This window comes from Coenobita brevimanus, chromosome 55 (assembly GCF_032717465.1).
Source record: "Coenobita brevimanus isolate Jiangsu-jjx chromosome 55, ASM3271746v2, whole genome shotgun sequence".
In the NCBI taxonomy this organism is placed as follows: domain Eukaryota; kingdom Metazoa; phylum Arthropoda; class Malacostraca; order Decapoda; family Coenobitidae; genus Coenobita; species Coenobita brevimanus.
In genome coordinates this window covers 54,154,150-54,174,620 of record NC_137008.1, presented here as the reverse complement: position 1 = coordinate 54,174,620, position 20,471 = coordinate 54,154,150, and the positions used below count along the sequence as shown (strand labels likewise).

At 42.1% G+C, this 20,471-nt stretch overlaps 1 protein-coding gene and 1 non-coding gene across 2 annotated transcripts in view; both read left to right on the top strand.

Annotated features, from left to right (window-relative positions):
- The first annotated feature begins 690 nt into the window (after positions 1–690).
- Positions 691–20,471, top strand: part of LOC145401228 (xaa-Pro aminopeptidase 1-like) — a 56,052-nt gene continuing 36,271 nt past the window's right edge. Inside the window, exons 1-6 of the mRNA XM_080273547.1 lie at positions 691–820; positions 2,184–2,331; positions 3,588–3,756; positions 7,444–7,667; positions 15,207–15,315; positions 18,507–18,703. Of these exons, the coding sequence (XP_080129673.1) occupies positions 2,215–2,331; positions 3,588–3,756; positions 7,444–7,667; positions 15,207–15,315; positions 18,507–18,703 (816 nt within the window). The 5' untranslated portion in view covers positions 691–820; positions 2,184–2,214. The remainder of the gene's footprint in view (positions 821–2,183; positions 2,332–3,587; positions 3,757–7,443; positions 7,668–15,206; positions 15,316–18,506; positions 18,704–20,471) is intronic.
- On the top strand, positions 875–993 carry LOC145401528 (5S ribosomal RNA). Its single transcript, XR_013897618.1, has one exon. It is a non-coding gene; the product is annotated as a 5S ribosomal RNA (ribosomal RNA).

Sequence of the window (20,471 nt, the reverse complement as noted above, 5' to 3'; positions counted from 1 at the left end):
CCTGGTGGTTAAGTGGGTAATTAAGGCGCTCCAGTTGGTGTGAGCCGGTGCAGGTTTATATACATGGGGTGGTTGGGTTTATTGGCCACGTAATGCCACGCAGGGATGAGCGAGGCTGGTCATTCTCATCTTAAATGTCAGGACCAGCTTGCCTAGCCCTGGGCTTCTGCGCTCCTCATGGGTAACGTAGGATTAGATGATGGATGATATATATATATATATATATATATATATATGTATATATATATATATATATATATATATATATATATGTATACAGTGTATACACCATATATATATATATATATATATATAAGTAAAAGTCCAATTCTTCAGCATCCAATTCCCCGGCAAATCTGACATTTTGGCAGTTTTGAGAAATAGTCCCATTTACGAAAATCTCTGATCGTTCGGTAGATTTTCCGATTTTTTTCGTCAGTCTTGAAATTCTCCATGAGGCTCGCCAGCTAGCTACCTGCCTTTACCTGCCTTAGTGAGTGAGATAGTGGAAGTGATGGAACGAGTCTACCACTGCCATGAAGCTCAGAGGCTAGCTCTTTCTCCCATAGCATAAAAGCAAGGACAATCATGTAGTGAGTCTAGCATGGGAAAGAGAAAGCTACATCCTCTGGTGCTCCATTCTCTCCATCACCAACAGCAATCTCTGAACCTCAAGCTCTACTGCCGCAGCAACAGGGAGAAGAGTTCTTAGAGCCTGTTGCAGGACCCTCTACTGCCGGGGACTTCTTCCAGCAGTAGCAGACTCCAATCAACCCCTTCTGTTGTACATATGTAAATAAGGAACCTACTATAAGTTTAGGTAAGTGCCTGTGAACTTGTAGGCCTACTGTACCATTACATTTATATACAGTATGCCAACGGCCATGCCACGTTGAGTACACCGCTTCCCGTCCGATCAGCGAAGTTAAGCAACGTTGGGTCTGGTTAGTACTTGGATGGGTGACCGCCGGGGAACACCAGATGCTGTTGGCATCCCTACGTGTCAAGTGGGGTTGGTGGAGGATTAGTGCCCCTCCCTGTAAAACAATTAACTCTAAGCCCTTGACCACCCCGTTTGGGATACATGGCGTCTGGCAATGGATAGATGGATGTTCACTAATTTCTTTATTTTTCATAGTCATGTATAGTACTGTATTCATTACAGTATTGTACAGTATCAAACAGTATACAGTAATCTCTCCAAACACATTTGTAATGATATGAGTAGTGATGATAGTGTTCACTGAAACATATAAGGTACTGAGTGGGTAGGGTTTTTGATAATTCGGCAATTTTGATTTTTCGGCACTTGCCTGGTCCCATAGATGCCGAAAAATTGGACTTCTTATATATATATACACAGTGGAATCTCTTTTATCCGAAAATCTTTTAACCGTAATATGCCATTACCCGTAAGTTTTACTAAAACATTCTCATTTCGATTAACCGCAAAAATCTGAAATCTGTCCAAAAATTCAGACACAGCAGGCTTGTTTCGCGCCACTAGCTTTAGTTTAAGGTTGATCCACTAGCCACTAGAGTGAGCGTTGGCTGTGCCAGCCTCCATCCACCACCTTGGAAGATTTGGATGATGTGGAAATGATTGAATACGGAAACAGAAAGTATGAAAAACCAATTAAGTTTAAGACTATATGTTCAAATTGCTTGCAGTGAATTACGTAATTGTTTTGGTGAAGGTTTATTTAGTTGAGTGAAGATTTATTTAAGTTGACAGTTTCGATTACAGTTACAAAAGTGCAGTTTCATATCTAGTTATTACAGTGTATTAAGTGTTTTGGTGATAGTTGAGTGGCTTTTGATGTGGTGGTGGTGGTGGTGGGCTAGATGTCGCCAGAAATGGGTGATGGGTGAGTACAATATTGTTCCCTTGTATCCTACACATTATTACAGTATCTTTTATTCGAAAAAATCGATTAAACAAAACTTTGAAAGTCCCATGATTTTCGGATAAAAGAGACTCCACTGTATATATATACACACACATATACTGTCTACTGTATATCTATATGTATCTATATATCTATATCTGTCTGTCTGTCTATCTAAATATCTATCAATTTATCTACCTATATCTATCTATCTATCTATCTATATAAACATACATAATTATACACATATATACATATATTTGCAGTAGTGTATATATTTTTAAAACTTTGCAGCTACTAATCAAGGGTGGTGGATGAAGTGATAATGACTCGAAAACACACTACACGGCTATTGAATGAGCTTCGTCAGTTAATGAAGAATACCCAGTATGTCTCACAGCCACTTCATGCCTATATAATTCCTTCAGGGGATGCCCATCAGGTTAGTGCTAGCCCAGTATATTATTATAGTTCACTTATCCTAACTTGGCCTTGGTCTTCATACTATTGCAGCCTATTTCATGTAACTCAGTGAATCTCCATCCATTCCATAGCACTGCTGTGTGACTAGCATCACATTCAAGAATTAATCTTTGTTTATACCTCAGAATTCATGATGTAGAAATGGCAGTTTTAGGCCAAGTTAAATGTGAAAAGTAGTGACATGCATAAAGCAGAAAACCATATGTATTGGAGGGGAGAATGGTCATCGTATTCAACTCCTTCAGTCTGTGGGGTCGTTCCCAAGCAGATTTGAATCACCTGCATGAGAACTTGGTAGGTTATGTGCTGTTGACATGAGCATTTTTATTTGAAGGCTTCTTAGATGTACACAGGGTGTTCCAGGACTTGTATTAACTTCAGGAGGTTGTTCTTTGATTAATTAAGTAGAAAATGCTGTCAACATAGGTGCATATCTCATGCATTATTGAGTTGCAATTATTGGTGAGCTAATAGAGAAAATAGTCTGCCTCATAATTCAGTCCCAGTTGACTGCAGCTCCATAATGGATTATAATTGGTCCCATGTTGATTCAGCTTTTTTTTTTTTTTTTTTTTTAACCTGTAGAAAATTAAACCAGGTATGACATCATGAACTTTCTCGCATGTTTCATGAGATATCTTATACAGTTTTTTTTTTTGTTGTTGTCAATACAAAATGATGGGTTGCAAGATCATGTTCATGTCCATGCTGTTGTACAGATATACCCCAATATACAATATCCCTTGATGCGATACCCTGGCTTAGCGACAGGTAGAAATACTACCATCCCTTGCTAAATGATGGCCAAACCCCAGTTTAACGATGGGTGTAGATTTATTTTTTTTTTACCAATTTTGATGATAATTTAGACTTAAATTTTATGTTTAGGTTGATTTATAATCTGTTCTTCGACTTATATTAATGTGTTTTAATTGTAGGTGGGGTGAACATTGTCATTTGGAGTACAGTTGACTAAGTTTGATTTTTTTCCAGACTTACTGGATGATTTTCAGATTTTATTGTTGGGTTTAGGTGAGTTATAAACTGCTTTTAGGCTTAGTTTAGCTTGTTTTAAAGCTGTTTGTGACCAGATCATCTCAAGGCTTAGTTCTTTCATCACTTTCCAGCAAATCTACATCACCACCACAGTGCTCCTTAGCTTCCTCACTTGTCTGTCTGTCTCTCCATGCAGTGCCACAAGCTCCTATTTTTCAGAGTGAATATATTGCTGCCTGTGACCAGCGGCGAGCATTTATATCTGGGTTCACTGGGTCAGCCGGAACTGCTGTTGTTACTGAAAAAGAAGCAGCGCTCTGGACTGATGGCCGCTACTTTCTTCAAGCAAGTGAAGAAATGGATGAAAATTGGACTCTGATGAAACAAGGTGATTCTCATACCAGTACTCCCATAAGTTTGAATTTAATTGGTTTTGAAAGTTGGTTAGCAACTTGATATTTTTGTAAATAAAAAATCAGTAATATTTGTGGCTAAGTATATACAAATCATTGGTGAAATTTATGGGCACAGGTAGAAACCAAAACACCATTGAAGTGCACAGGATCAGAAAAGTATCATTACACTTTCCCATCTTTACATTCTGAAACAGCTGATGAATGATTTGAAAATAATCTCCTGTCGCTTCTCAGTTATATGTATGCTTACTGTTATCAAAACTTCATAAAACATGAAATTTATAGCTACAACATTTAAAATAAACTGCCATTCAAAACTATTTCCCTTACTAAGAAAATATGAAATGTAACTACAGTAATCCCTCATTTGTCCAGACATAATAGAGCCAGAGGCATGTCCGGGTAGTGGCAACATCTGGATAATGAACACTATTCCCCCACCATACCCAGACCCTACCCACACCCACCTAACCTTTTTGTACAGTACCCATTCTTAAATTTGGGAGTGTTTTCCGGTCGTTCAGGCATAGTTAGACATCAAAACACACATAGGCATATCAAACGTAATGGTAAACACCAAGAAAACCATGCAGGAAAACCACTGAAAACCAAAAAACACGCTACCTATAAGCTACTTTATGTACGGTACCCCTCCTTATTTTGGTAGTGTTTTCAGGTCATTCTGGCATATTTTGACATCAGAACATACATTGGATTATCCAAAATAATTATCGAAAAAAAAAAAAAAAAAAAAGCCAAAACACTACTGTATGTACAGTACCCCTCCTCGTTTTGGTAGTGTTTTCAGGTCATTCTGGCATATTTTGACATCAAAACATACACAGGAGTATCCAAAATAGTTTTCAACACTAAGAAAACCATGGGAAAAAAAAAAAAAAAACACTGAAAACCAAAAAAACACCCTGCCTAAACACTACTGTATGTACAGTACCCCCCCTTATTTTGGCATTGTTTTTGACATATTTTGACATCAAAACATACATAGGATTATCCAAAATAATTTTCAACACCAAGAAAACCATGCATAAAAAACCCTGAAAACCAAAAAACACCCTACCTTAACACTACTGTACGTACAGTGCCCCTATTTTTGGCACTGTTTTCGGGTCATTTTGCCATATTGTGACCTCAAAACACACATAGGAATATCCTAAATAAATTTTAGCACCAAGGAAATTATGAAAGAAACCTAAAATTACCTGCCGAAAAACATTCGGTTTGGGTACTTACCACCCAGGGCACTGATGCCAGGCTTCATAACCCGCTACCTCCAGCAGGTGTAGAGTTGTCTCGTGTGGTCTAGTGGCAAACAGTAATGCTAACCAAAGGTCTAGAAACTCTTGGTAATCCTCTACCTGCTAGAGCTGGGCGATGACTGGTGATGTGTGGTGCGGTTATGGTGGCCTACCCACCTCAGGAGACTCTGAAGACGGCCACAAACTTATGCCCAATGGAGACTCAGCAGCTGTTGACGTGCTCGGTTGCAGGTCCAAAGGTGAAGGTGGGAAACAAGCTGGCGGTGGCAGTGGTGGTGGTGGGAATGGGCTGGCACTCTTGGGTGTCGCAGGCTTGAAGAATGAATCAATCCTGGTCTGATGATAGGACCGACGATTCTGCCGGAGGATGACAGCTTCCCAGACTGCCTGCAGCTCCATCGCCAGACAGAACGGCACCAACTACCTGCCACAGTGTGGATGCGAGTCAGGATCCTTATCCTAGTCCTTGTTGATCCCCCTGTCCTCTTCTGTGCCTGCAGAGGCAGCAGTGGCGATCTCCTCATCAGACATGGTCTGGTAACCAGGATCGCCGCCATTATCGTCCAGCCACTCCTGCACGTCATCAGCGTCCACCTGCCCTCCCGCTGTTTTAAGGCGACTGTGGAAACCATCTACGTCAAACCCCTTGAAGTCATGCTTGGCATCGATTTCCTGCAGGAGACGAGACCAACTGCTGTTGAGGGTTTTGATGGAGACTTCCTTCCACGCATTCACCCAGTTGAACATTGCAGACTTTAGGTCGTAACGCCGAAGATTCTGCAACGTCTGCTGCCCATGTGTGTTTTCAACTGCATCCTTGTCCTCCAGCACCAACATCACCTCATTCAAGAACCTCTGTCAATACAGTCTCCTTGCAGCCACGATAACACCAGGGTCCATTGGTTGAATCAAGAGCTGTTGTATTAGGTGGCAGAAACATGCACCTAATCCGCCCGTCAAAAGCAATCAAAACCTTCTCAGACGGATGCGCGGGAGCATTGTCCAGGAACAGGAGTGCCTTCACCTGGTCGCAAGCAATTCCAAAGGACCTCCATTTAAAAACGGATAACTTCCTTGACAAAATGTCTGTGGAACCAGTCTCTGAAGATCTTAGCAATAAACCAGGCCTTCACAGAATTGTACCACACAACAAGCAGGCTAGCCATCAACCCATGGAGATAACGCAGTTGTTTTGCATGCCCAACAACAACGGGTGTGAGGCAGTGCGTCCCATTAGCACTGGCACAGCACAAAACAGAGACATATTGTTTGGACAACTTCAGACCAGGCACTGATTGCTCCCTTTCCTCAATCAGGGCGTTGGTGGGCAAGGAGTGGTAGAACAGACCATTTTCATCAGTGTTGTAGGTTTGACCAAGGACAATGCCCTTGTCCTTGATCAGGCACTGCACTTTCTGGCGAAATGGGTCTACTTCCGCTGCCGCCGTGTCCAAGGCCACGCCGTGTGCTTTACGGCCAGTAAGTCCATGGCGAAGCTTGAAGTGAAAGAGCCATCCCTCGGTCACCTTGAAGTCGTGCGTGTTGTGCAGGTGTGCAGACATCTCAGCAGCAGCCTTCTCCTCGGTCCCACACACTAGCACCCTGGCACCACGTTGCTGATGAAACCACATCAGTGTCAACCGGTCGATAATGGCGTGCCGGGCCAGGGCCATTACCGTACCTTCCCGTCGCCGCGACATGTTCATTCAACAAAGTCCTGTTCGCACTGTGTAAGCTTGTCGCGTGACTTCTTGATATCAAATAGTGCTGAACAGGCTAGATCACATTTGCGAAGAATGCGTCCTGTGGTCCATCCTGCGTCGCAATGCCCAATATCTCACGCTTCTTCTCCAGACTCAGAACCTTCCTCTTCTGCATCTCAGGTGGTGGTGGGGCCATCACCACACACACACAAGAATACAGCAGAGCAGGGCTACAATCTGAAGAAGCTTGCAATAAAATGTGTCTAGGAAGCTGGGATTTGCATTGTTAGGTGCATCTGAACTTTCTCTTCAATATGGCAAGAAAAAAAAAATCAATTTTCAAAACTTCAAAAAATGGCCCCAGTGTCGGCCTGGCGTGCACAGAAAATTCTGGGCCTTCGGCCACGGAGGAGTTAAGTACCAGTCCAGGAGCCAGGGGCCCACTTCCCGGATGGGACCACTTTCCGGACATGTCTTTGGCTCTATTACATCGGATAGTGGAGTGATTAATGTATATTCTACATCGTATCATCTGTAAAGGCTCCAACATTTATAATTAAAGTGGCAGGTTATGAACTTTAAGTGAGGGAGTCTGGGTAAGTGTGGAAGGGTGCAAATTTTGCCTGAGTGTATTTTTAATTTTAATGGATGATATGTTCTTCCCATTATTCATTTTCAGGGCTCCCAGAAACTCCAAGTGAGGGCAAGTGGCTGAACAAGACACTGGAGGAAGGATCAGTTGTGGGTGTAGATCCTCACCTGCTGGAAGGGGAGACCTGGAGGGACCTGGCACGAGAGCTGCAGGGGGAGGGCCACTCCCTGGTTCCTGTTACAAAGAACCTCCTTGATGCCCTGTGGTCTGACCGCCCTCCTCGCCCAGCCAATCCTGTTGTGCCCCTCCAGGTACAGTAGATCATCATCATAAGTCACTCCTTGTTATGGTTTTCTTTTCTTATTGTTGAGAGCTGCAAGGGGAGGACCATTCTCTGGTACTGTACTTTTTACAAAGATCCTTCTTGATGCCCATGGGTCTGAGCACCTTCCTTATCCTACCAGCCCCATAGTGCCTTTGCAGGTACAGTTGTTGTTATGGCCACAGGCTCACCTAGACATGTACCTAGTGGACTGCAGTATGATATTGCCCTTCTTCTATTCACCATCCTCTTTGTAAGGGATGGGAAGGCATTTGAGGGATGTTTGTATAACCAGGCAATGGAGTCAGCCTGTGTTATTGATGCCCTCTACAGCACCGTAGGTACACTAATGCCCTTCTAGTTACAAAAATCCTGTCACCTCACATGCGTTTTTCCTCTGTGGGTTTATAAAATCGGTCTCTTGAATCTTAAAGAAGTGTTGCTGATGAAATAGAATCCAAGGCTAGAGAAGTCATCAGTGCAAGTTTTTGTAAATTGACCTCAATGATTTTCATAACCATGCAGAGAATAGCAGGAGTGGTGACAGGATTTTTGTAGCTGATAGTACAATATGTTATTGATTCTGCTTGCCCATTCTTAATTGTTAGACCCAACTTGCTTAGCTCCGGGCTCCTACGTTCCTCATTGGGCAGCACAGGATTAGATGATGAATGAATGAACTAATTACTTTTATTATTATTATTTGTATTGTGGTAGGTGGGGGCACTCACCATCCATTCACTTGATGTAGTGCTGCTCTCGGGTGTCTGCCCTTTTCTCTTCTCCATCCTTCTTTCCTTCCATACTCTTCTGTCCTTTTTTCCTTCATTCATTCCACATGCTTCTGCCCACGGGTGACTTTACACTCCCTCTTCTGTCTTCCTTTCCTTCATTCTTTCCTTTTCCTTCCGCGTGTGGGTGACTCTATACTGAGTGACAAGCCAAATGGTTTCCTGTACACAAGGAAACCATTTACTATCCTGGTGTTAACCATATAACCAAATTTTGGTACCTGGTGGTTTAGTGAGTAATTATGGAGCTCCAATCGGATTGAGCCGGTAAAGGTTTATATCCAAAGGGTGGTTGGGGTATATAGCTCACGTAATGCCACTTATCCCGAGTGAGGCTGGTCACTCCCATCTTAAATGTCAGGACCAACTTGCCTAGCCCTGGGCTCCTATGCTCCTCATGGGGCAATATAGGATTGGATGATGATGATGATTTTTATGACACAAGGAAGGAAGGTAGCTGATGCTATGAAGGCCTTGATAAGAAACAGAAGCTTGAGTGTTGCAGCTGCGCGACGCCTACATGAAGGAGTGTTAGTGCCAACATTAACATACAGATGTGAGAATATGGTGTGGCATGAAAATGAAAAGTCTGGAGTAAGAGCAATGGAGATGGGACAGTGGAGGAATGTATGTGGAGTATGGAGAATGGATAGGAGACATTATAATGTGATTCATGAAAGATGCAAAGTGAGGAAGTCTGTGGACACCAGAATCGAAGAGAGTGTAATGAGATGGTTTGATCATGTGGAGAGAATGGATGACAAAAGAGTGATGAAAAAGGTATATCTGAGCGAATTTGAAGGAGGGAGAAGGCGAGGTAGGCCAGGAAGAAGGTGGAGAGATATGGTGGATGAGTGTGTGAGGAAGTGAGGTATGGTAGTTGATGAGGCTAAGGGACTAACAAGAGACCAAACTGGCTGGATGACTTTTTTGTGGAGAAGCGCATAACCAGGGATCTGGCACCCCATTTTAACGTGACAGCATTTGGATTGACTCTGTCACATACCAGTAGGTATATGTGAAGCTACAGAATGTTGTGAAATTTTTTTTGGCCTGTCAGATGGAACCAGGATTCTGGGGACTTGAATGATGAGTGAATGGAAGCGTGGCCCATTGAACTGGGTAAACTTTGGCTGCCTGGACGTTGCTACTTCTCACCCTGCCCTAGGGTGGGAAAGGAGGTCCGGATGATGATGATGATGATTACAGTATTATTATTCATCCATCCATCCATCATCCAATCCTATGTTGCCCCATGAGGAGTGCAGGAGCCTGGGGCTAGGCATTCTAGTGGTTGATAGGAGTACTCACCATCCACTCATTTGAAATAGTGTTGCTCTCGGGTGTCTGCCCTTTCCTCTCTTCCTTCTTTCCATCCTTCCTCTTCTCTCTTTCTTTCTTTGATACACTCCTCTTCCTTCTGTCTATGGGTGACTCTAGACTGAGTAACATGCCAAATGGTTTCCTGTACACCAGGAAACCATTTACTGCGCTGGGTGGTAACCATATTACCAAGTTATGGCGCCTGGTGGTTTAGTTGGCAATTAAGGTGCTCCAGTTGGATTGAGCTGATGCAGGTTTATAATCAAGGAGTGGTTGGGGTTTATTGTTCAAGTAAAGCCACTCAGGAATGAATGAGGCTTGTCACTGATCTTAAATGTCAGGACCAACTTGCCTAGCCCTAGGCTCCTATGATCCTCATGGGGCATCACTGGATTTGATGATGAATGAATAAATGATAAATCATTATTTCATTATCATCATCATCATCATCTAAGCCTGTGTTGCCACACAAGGATTGTAGGAGCCTGGGGCTAGGCTAGTTGGTCCTGACATTTAAGATGAGAGTGACCAGTCTCACTCATCCCTGAGTGGCATTACATGAACAATAAACCCCAACTACCTCTTGGCTATAAACCTTCCCAGGCTCAATCCAATTGGAGTGCCTTAATTACCCACTAAATCACCAGGTGCCATGATTTGGTTATTTATTATTTTTATTTTTTTGATGTGTCCATCTGGGAAAAAAAAAAAAAAAAATCCATATAGTAAGGCTTATCAGTATGCTTCTCCAGGTACAGTACTAGCTATACATTAGTCATCATTGCACTGATTGAAAAAGGGAGGGACCATCTGTGAGTCTGGAAGGGAAACTGTTTTCTTCATATGTGCATGGGGCCACAACAGCAGCAGCAGGATAGATAGATACCGTATGATGGGATATTGTCGTAATGATGAGGTAATATCAGCAACATGATTTTTTATACAGTATTTATTTTTTTTATTCAGCAAAACCAAAGGAATACTTAACAGATGTTTCTTCCTAATAATGGCAGTTTCATATGATGAAAGGCTTAGTTTCAAAGCAGTTTGGAGTTCATTGCGTTGTGGACTGTTGACATATGAAAAGAAATAAGAGATGTTCCAAAGGTTGAATTTTGTTTCTGGTAGGTGGGGGCACTGACCATTTACTCACTTGATGTAGTGCTGCTGTCAGGTGTCTGCCCTTTCCTCTCCTCCATCCTTCTTTCCTTCCATCCTGTTCTGTCTTCCTTTCCTTCATGCTTTCCTTGTCCTTCTGCCAATGGGTAACTTTACACTCCCTCTTCTGTCTTTCATTCCTTCATTCTTTCCTCCTCCTCCTGCCTGTGGGTGACTCTACACTGAGTGACAAGCCAAGTGGTTTCCTGTACACCAGGAAACCATTTACTATGCGCCAAATTTTGGCGCCTGTTGGTTTAGTGGGTAATTATTGTGCTCCAATCAGATTGAGCCAGTGAAGGTTTATGTCCAAGGGATGGTTGGGGTTGATTGCTCACGTAATGCCACTCAGGGATGAGTGAGGCTGGTCACTCTCATCTTAAATGTCAGGACCAACTGCTTAGCCCCAGACTCCTACGATCCTCGTGGGGCAATGTAGGATTGGATGATGGATGGATGGATGAAAATATGTTTGTGTGTGACACCCAGACAGCCCACTTAAATCAAGTCTTTATATCACCTGCATACTATGGATTCTGTGAGGTACCTTTTGCCCATCAACAGTTACCTGATACTTGGTAATACTGTAGACTTATTAGTCTTCTTCCAGAATGAGGTAATATCGATGTACCCGGTGGGGTAATAATGGCATCAGTTTAAAAGAATGGAGTTTTGCAAGTGGGAGCAAAATTAAGTGCTCAGGAGTGATTATTACTAATTAGTAAACTTCTTTACTTATGGAGAGAACAAAGTGAGATTGAAGATGATCAGGCAGTCGTTGAATTAACAGAAGAGTCAGGTAAGGACTCACTTGTATCTGTAGCAGTCTTCGAGGTCCAAAACTAAAATGACAGAGATAAAACCATAACATAGAGGATAAAGCACAGACAACAGAGAATGAAGACTACAGCAGCAAAAGATCTGGAGTTGGAAGGGGACTAGACTATGTGCTGACAGTATTCAACTTTGGCAAGTGCCAGAGGCATATGCAATGCAAAGGACAGATTTTGAAGAAGACCAGTGAAGAAGATGCCAGGTACATGGTGAATTATTATAGGGTTACAGAGACAAAGAGCAAAGAGAAAGATGTTACATTTAACCCATGGTGTCCAGGTGTCATGTATAGATATCCACCTAGAGACGACTGGGTAGCATATACATGATCTAGTGTTTTGTGGCATTGTTTGAATATTTAGTGGGTAACTACCACCACAGGCAAACACTGGCAACCCTCCTGCATGCATCCCAGTCGTGCTCCAGTTATCTGGTACCTCCATCATGGATAGACCTACCCAAAAATTTTCACTGTTTCTGGTGAGATGTCAGCCAGCCAGCCTCAAGGTTGTTGTGATAGTGACCACACACCCCTGGTCACACCACCGCACACTCACACCACACTTCTCAAAGCATACATGGAAATGGTGTTTGTGGTTGATTGTGGTATTCTGAAATTTTTTTTTTTTTTTTTTTTTTTTTTTTTTTTTTTGAGGGCTAGTATAAGTCTTACTTGTGCCACGCATATGGACACAGCCACAAACAGCATGGAGTTACCCCACTTCCAAAGGCTTTTTCTCTGACTCTACTCATTACCAGGATAATCTGAGGCCATCAGCTTGAACTCGAAGGATTGGTGAGTATTACTGTATATTTTTGACTAAATATTAGCTGAGGTATTATGGTGGGGGAAAAAAAAAAAAAAAATGGTGATTTTCCTGATACCCATGGCTGGGGGAAGGGTCAGGGGAAATAAACACTGGACACCATGGGTTAGGGAGCCAGAGTCAGAAGACCACTACTCCACTGACAAAACCTGTATTGTGAGAAAATAGGGTGTATTCTTTTAGGTAAGAGTAGAAAAATGTTATCCAAGCATGATTTTGGGTCACTGATATTTTGATGGAAAAAAAAAAAAGTGCTAAATGATTACTACCAATTCATGTGCTGGTGATGCTTAGAGAAAGTGTTTAGTTTTTTAGAAAAACGTTGAATTAAAATACTGAAACTGTGGAGTTTCTAACCATTGTATTTCGTAGTGTCTTTACAAATTGGTAGTGTGTAATTTATGGTACTACAAGATTTATCCTTATATTCTGTTTCCTGTGTTTAAAAATCACATACATCCATAGTTTTTTTCCTATTCATGAATAATGAAAAGCTTTCTGAAGTTTGTGGAATGGTCTGGGACCATTTATTTTTTTTCTAAGTTTAGGGCTTAACTTACTTCAAAGATGGCATGTAGTAATTAAATTTGTGTTTTGCTAGAATATCTGTGACAATTTTGCATGATATATTAAAAGTCCTGTAATCTGAATGGCAGGGGACTGAGGGTCTTTTGAACTAGTTTTTTTTGTTTTTTTTTGGAGTGCGGTATTGGGAGAGACCTCTGAAAACATTAGGAATATGTACATGATCCTTAAATAAACACTTAAAATGATGTGGGTTATTGTTTTACTCATCGGAAATGCATAGAACTGTGGATGAATAGTTGCAGGCAGATATATCCAAGTTGAACAGAAAGTCCAAGCCAGATGAATCCTTAGAAAAAGCCCAGAAAAATTCGAAATATTTTCCTTGAAGAATTTGGAGTATTGTGATACAGTATTTGGATTATTGATGGTTATGTTGGGGGACTTATACTGTAGTCACTTGGATACACTGCTGTACCCCATTTTAATGATTAAAAAACAACCCTGGGGTGGGAAAGAAGGTCCGGATGATGATGATGATGATAAGCCAGCATGCTGATGTTACTCAATTCATTGAGTAATATTAGTACAGTCACTACTTGTCATGCGTTGAACTGGTATATGATAATTCGTTACAACAATAACACAAAAGTCACACCCCCAAATCCAATTTACGATGAATTTCCTGCTATAACGATAATGCATCGGAAAATTTCTTAAGAAGCGCCGGTCACATGCAAGGCTACCGTCGCTTGTCTCAGGCAAGATGGTGGCCCCAGTGTGTAGAGCATTGTTTTGGTTCAGTTGCGGTCCCGCCACCCCTTCAAAGCCCTGTCTTTTCTACTCGTTCACGTGTGCCCTCCTGCTATTGTCACCTCTCAGCCAAGCATCATACTACAGTATACACCGTGTAGCACCAGGCCAATGTTACGCAAGTGATTGTTGTGTTGTTGCAACGATTTACTGTACGTGAGTAATGCTGCCTGTATTGGTGTGATAGTGTTTGTTTTGGACTTGGAGACGACTTGGACCAACACAGGAATTGATTATGGTGGGTTATCATTTTTTCAGTCTTGGGTAGGTGACTTTGGGAAGTTGAGTTGATGTAGCCCCCCTTTTATAATGTATTTCAATCTCCCGGTTAACGATAAACTCGTTATACGTTAAGGTATGACCTGACGTAACCCCATCGTATAATGAGTAATGACTGTATGGGTTTTCAGATATTGCCTAAAATTAAATTGAATCTTTTGAGCAAAGTTTGGAGCACACAACTTTAAAATATAGTACTGTATGTAGTTTCTGTAAATGCCTTTCATACCACAGAGTTTTTAAATTTGTAGTAATGGCAACGAATAAATTAAGAATTTTTTAAAATGAAGATTTTTTTTTTTTTTTTACCCCTATAGTATTACTCCATTGTAAAGTATATATTTATTGTGAAGTTCCAGGATTCTGTAGTAGAAATATATACTTATCACTCAGTGGTAGTGTAAATCCTCATCATATGTTTATGTTTTCATGTCCTTTTTTCAATTTAGTCTATAGTAAATTGCAGAAATATTGCTGTGTAAACTTCCATTGACACCAGGAGAGCTGATTAACCAGTCCCCTCAATTTACAGAGTCCTGTGTAAGGAGAAACTTGTGACAGGGACGTACCTAGAAATTTGGGGGCCCAGGGGGCTAGGTTCTTTGCGGGGCCCCCCTCCTGGAGGGGGGGCCCCGCAAAAAACCTAGCCCCCCCTCATTCTCAAAACTTATATAATATTTCATTCGCGATTGTCGGGGTGTTAAATATATATATTTTTAAATATTAATAAACAAGCTTATAGAATTTTAAGGCTTTTGGCCCCCCCCCCCTCAATTGGGGGCCCAGGGGGCAGTTTCAAACAGCCCCCCCACCCCTCCTCAGGTATGCCACTGACTTGTGATATTTTGGTCATACATTCATGACACACTAAATGACAAGGAATGTATAGCAAGAAAGATAGAAAGAAAATAGGGAGGGAGTGAGGGATTGTTCACTATTATATAAGATAAGCAGACTAACAAATGGTCAATGTTACAGATACAGTACACAGGGATGAGTTTAAATGACAAGCTGGCACAACTGAGGCAGAGTCTACAAGAAGAGAATGCAGTCATGATTATTCTCACTGCATTGGATGAGATTGCTTGTAAGTATGATCATCCCTTCCCGCACTAAAGTGGTCTAACAGCAGTAGTGTAGGAATTTCAAAATATTGTGAGGAACATAAAACATACCGGTATGGAGTAGATTGATTTTAACATGATTCTGGAATATTCAGATTTTGGTTTTCACAACCACCACCATGATGATGATGATGATGATGATGATGACGATGACGATGATGATGATGATGATGATCATCATCATCATCCAGATCTTGATTTTAACATGATTCTGGAATATTCAGATTTTGCTTTTCATCACCACCACCACCACCACCATCATCATCATCATCATCATCACCATCATCATCATCATCATCATCATCATCATCATCATCATCATCATCATCATCATCATCATCATCCAGACCTCCTTTCCCATTGTAGGGTGGGTTGAGGTAGGGCCAATAGAGCAAGAAAAAGCTTGATAGAATGAGATACTAACAACTTGAATATGTTATAATTCATTTGATCCATATTGATAGGTTTATGTTACATACACTAAATTGAAATTCCTGCACTACTTTTGGCAGTGCCTGTACTGTCTATCTATCTGTCTGTATAGGTATATATATATATATATATATTTTTTTTCACTTTAAACCAACCTTAAATTGTCATCTCTCCATCTTCAATGCTGAACTTTAACCATAGATTAACACTAGCATATGGTGTTAGTCACAAAGAAGTGCTTTGGAAAGGATGTAGAGCTGTAGCATTGTATTTTTCTGCCACTTCGATGTGTGAAATAAGATCTATCTATCTATTGCCAGACGCCTTAATCCCGTATGGGATGGCTACAAACAAATCGCCTCCAAGTCGCCCTGTCCCCCACCATTTCACTGCCCAGCTCCCAGCTCACACCCCTCTCTCTCATATACCTCTCCACCCCTTCCCTCCATCTCATCCTTGGCCTCCCCCTCCCTCTTCCCCCCTCCACCTCACTCACATACACTCTCTTCGTCAGTCTTTCACCCTCCATCCTCTCCACGTGGCCAAACCACCTCCTTGTGTTCCTCATAACGCTTCCTATCACATCCACATCCACACCACAACGCTCCTTTATATCCTCATTCATCAGCCTGTCTCTCCATGTGACTCCACAGGCTCCTCTTAGATAACTCATTTCCACTGCTCTCACTCTTGACTTGTGTCCTTCCAACAACGTCCAAGCTTCACTTCCATACGTTAGAGTTGGTATCACAATACAGTCATGTAGTAACTTTTTCACTTCCATGCTCACTTCCCTGTTTCTTATCACTGCCTTCAAGGAACCAGCAACCTTTCTTCCCTGCTGTACCCTTTCAAGCACTTCACCCTCCAAACTTCCATTCTTACTCATCACACTACCCAAGTACTTAAACGTATTCACATTTTCCAATTCCTCACCATCCAACCTCACTGTACATTCACTGACTTCACCTCTCTCAAAGACCATCACTTTACTCTTCCCTACAATCACCTTTAGATTCCGTTTCTTACACACTCTCCCAAACTCATCCACCAAGCCTTGCAGCTGTCCTTCGTCTTCACTCAACAACACAGTATCATCTGCAAACAACAGTACAGGGAATTTCCAAACACTACCCTCTCTCACCAGGGCCACTCCACCATCCACTACCCTACCTTGTACCTCTTTTATTACCCCATCCATGTACAGATTGAACAACCATGGAGACATGACACATCCCTGTTTCAACACAACCTTCAAAGAGAAAAATTCACTTAGTTCACCATCCACACACACTGCAGCCTTAGCACCTTCATACATATTCTTCACAGCATTCAGTAACTTCCCATCTACTCCATATATTCTTAATACTTTCCACAATCCTTGTCTATCCACCCTGTCATATGCTTTCCCCAAATCCATGAAAGCCGCATACAACTTCTTTCCCTTCTCTAGAAACTCTTCCACTAAAGATCTAAGAATGAATATCTGATCTACACAACCTCTTCCCTTCCTAAAGCCTCCCTGTTCTTCTCCAACTAATTCCTCTGTTCTTTCTCTAACCCTGTCAATAAGTATCCTACCATACACTTTTCCTATTATACTATGAAGACAGATGCCCCTATGATTACCACACACTTCTTTTTCCCCTTTTCCTTTGTACAAGGGAATAATTATACCTGACTTCCAATCCTCCGGGACTCTACCTTCCTCCCAGACCAATCTGCTCATCTTCCACATCCATCCTACTACTATCTCTCCCCCATGCTTCAGCATTTCACCACACACTCCATCAATTCCTGGGGCTCTCCCCAATTTGACTTTCTTCATTGCTTCCACAACTTCTATCTTACTGATTTCTTCCTGTCTTCTCACCTCCCTCCTTCTCCCAGCCATTCCCCAGCCACTTATACTCGCATTACTTCCATCCTGTATGTTCAACAATTCCTTAAAGTGTTCTCTCTATCTGCTCACTTTTTCACCCTTCTCCACTAGTAATCTACCATTTTTATCTTTCACTCCCCTGCTAACCTCACTTCCACCCTGTCTTACTCTCTTCACCTCTTTCCAGAAGAGGTGATACAAAAGGATAAAAATGTGGGTTGGGTCAGGGTGATAGAACTATAGTCCCTTTTGTAGGGTAACAATTAAAAATTTTTATTCTACTTACTGTCAGATCACTATATTCACCGTAGGGGTAGATCAGGTTGTGAAGGGAGTATTGCAGGCTGTATCTAGCCCCTCCAGTTGCAAAAGTCTATCCCGGCAAGAAAATGGCAGTGAATGTAATTGTGTGATGGCAAGGAAAATGTGTCTTTGGATTCAAGGGGTTAGTGAATGCTTTAGCCTTTAATATTATTCAGGTTGTCTCAGGAAAGTGAGAAGCTTCAGGAAGGTATTCTTAGGCTAAGTTTGTGTGAAAAATGCTATATCCACTTGACTCCATTTCTCATTCAAATACCTCTACCCCATCCTTCCATCTCATCCTTGGTCTGTCCTCCTCTCCCCTTCTACCTCACTCACATACACTCTCATGGTCAGTGTCTCATTTTTCATTCTCTCTGCATGAGTGAACCATCTCATGGCACTTTTCCAAACACTTTTCAGCACATCATATCAGCACTACAGTTCTCTTTAAGGTCCACATTTCTCTTTTTCACTTTTGGGTGCTCCTTTCAGGTAACTCATTTCCACAACTCTCATTCTTGACTCATGCCCTTTCAGATCTGTACAACCTACGTGGTTCCGACATAGAGTACAACCCGGTGTTTTTCTCTTATGCCGCTGTGACCGAGAATGAAGCTTACCTCTTCATCAATGAATCTCAGTTGACAGCAGGGGCAAGGGAGTCTCTTCAGGCAGGAGAAAATAATGTCATTGTTAAACCATATGATGACCTGGAGAAGTTTATCAGTGAGCAGGTTGGTATACAGTATAATAATTGTTGTTGTTGTGGCCCCAGGCTTGATGGCAGGGATGAGGGAGTTTCCTGAGGTGGGAGAAGATAAAGTTGTTGTTCATCATCATCATCCGGACCTCCTTTCCCACCCTAGGGCAGGGTGAGGAGTAACAATGTCCAGGCAGCCCAAATTTGCCCAGTCCAATGGACCACGTTTCCATTCACTCATCATTCAAGCCCCTGGAATCCTGGCTCCACCGGATACGCCCAAAACATTCACCATGTTGTGTAGCTTCACATAAATGGATCCGATAGACTCAGTCTGGACACTGCCATGTTAGAAAGGGGTGCCAAATCCCTGATCATGTTTTTCTCTTCACAACATTCATCCAACCAGCTCGATCTCTTGTCAGTTCCCTAGCCTCGCCAACTTCCAAACCTCTCTTCCTCACACACTCATCCACCATATCTTTCCACCTTCTTGGCCTGTCTCGCCTTCGCCGTCCTTCAGATTTGCCCAGATATACCTTTTTCACCACTCTTTTGTTATCCATTCTCGCCACATGACCATACCATCTTAGTACACTCTCTTTGATTCTGGTGTCCACCAGCTTCCTCATTCCACATATTTCACGAATATCATTACAGTATTTTGTATCCTATCCACCCTCTGTACTCCACATACATTGCCGAGCAGTCTCATCTCCACTGCTCTTACTCTTGACTTTTCATTTTCGTGCCACACCATAGTCTCACATCCATATGTTAAAGTTGGCACTAACACTCCCTTATGTAAGCCTCGAACAGCTGCAACGCTCAAGCCTCCGTTTCTTATCAAGGCCTTCATTGCACCAGCTACTTTTTTTCCTTGTGTCACTCTACTTTCCACTTCTTTTGCACATTTTCCTCTCTTTTCTGTCACACTACCCAGGTATTTGAACTCTCACCAATTCCAGTGTTTCTCCGTTCACTGTAACATCGCACTGGGAGTCACCTTCTCTCTCAGTAACCATCACTTTGCTCTTTTCTACATTTTCTCTCAAGGTATGACGCTCACAAACATCAGCAAACTCTACCTTAGCCTACCAAGTTCTTGTCCGGTATTTGCAAGCAGTGCTGCATCATGGCATACAACTAATTTGAGATATTCCATCCATCACCATTCATTACCAATGCTGTCCCTCTCTCCATTACTCATGTTTTTACTTCTCTCATTACACCATCCATATACCGTATATATTGAACAACCATGGGGACATCACACACCTTGTCGCATGCCCACACTGATCGTGAACTATTCACTTAGATGCCCATTAACCCTTACACATGCTTCACTACCATGAAAAAAAACTCTTGACAGCACCTAGCAGCTTACCGTCTACACCGTACATGCTTTAAAGTTTCCACAATCCTTCTCTATCCACTTTGTCGTATGCATTTTCCAGATCCATGAATGCAAAAAACACCTTATGGTTCTTCTCACAAGCCTTCTCTGCTATCTGTCTCACTGCATACCATATAATGACACTGGAGAAGTTCATCAATGAGCAGGCTGGTATTTAATCCTGTAACACTTTTACTGGCGCTGGAGGGGGATGCCTTCATTTTATGGCATTGTTATAACTGAATAGCTCCTCTGACTGGTTATGGTTTGCATATGTTTCTCAACATCCTACCTACCCCCAAAAAGAGGAGATGAACTGCCAGAGAAGGCGAACTTGAGCCTGCAGTCCACTGAATTCATGTACCAAATGAACCTAGGGCTGCTACTGCCACCGCCACCAGCACCA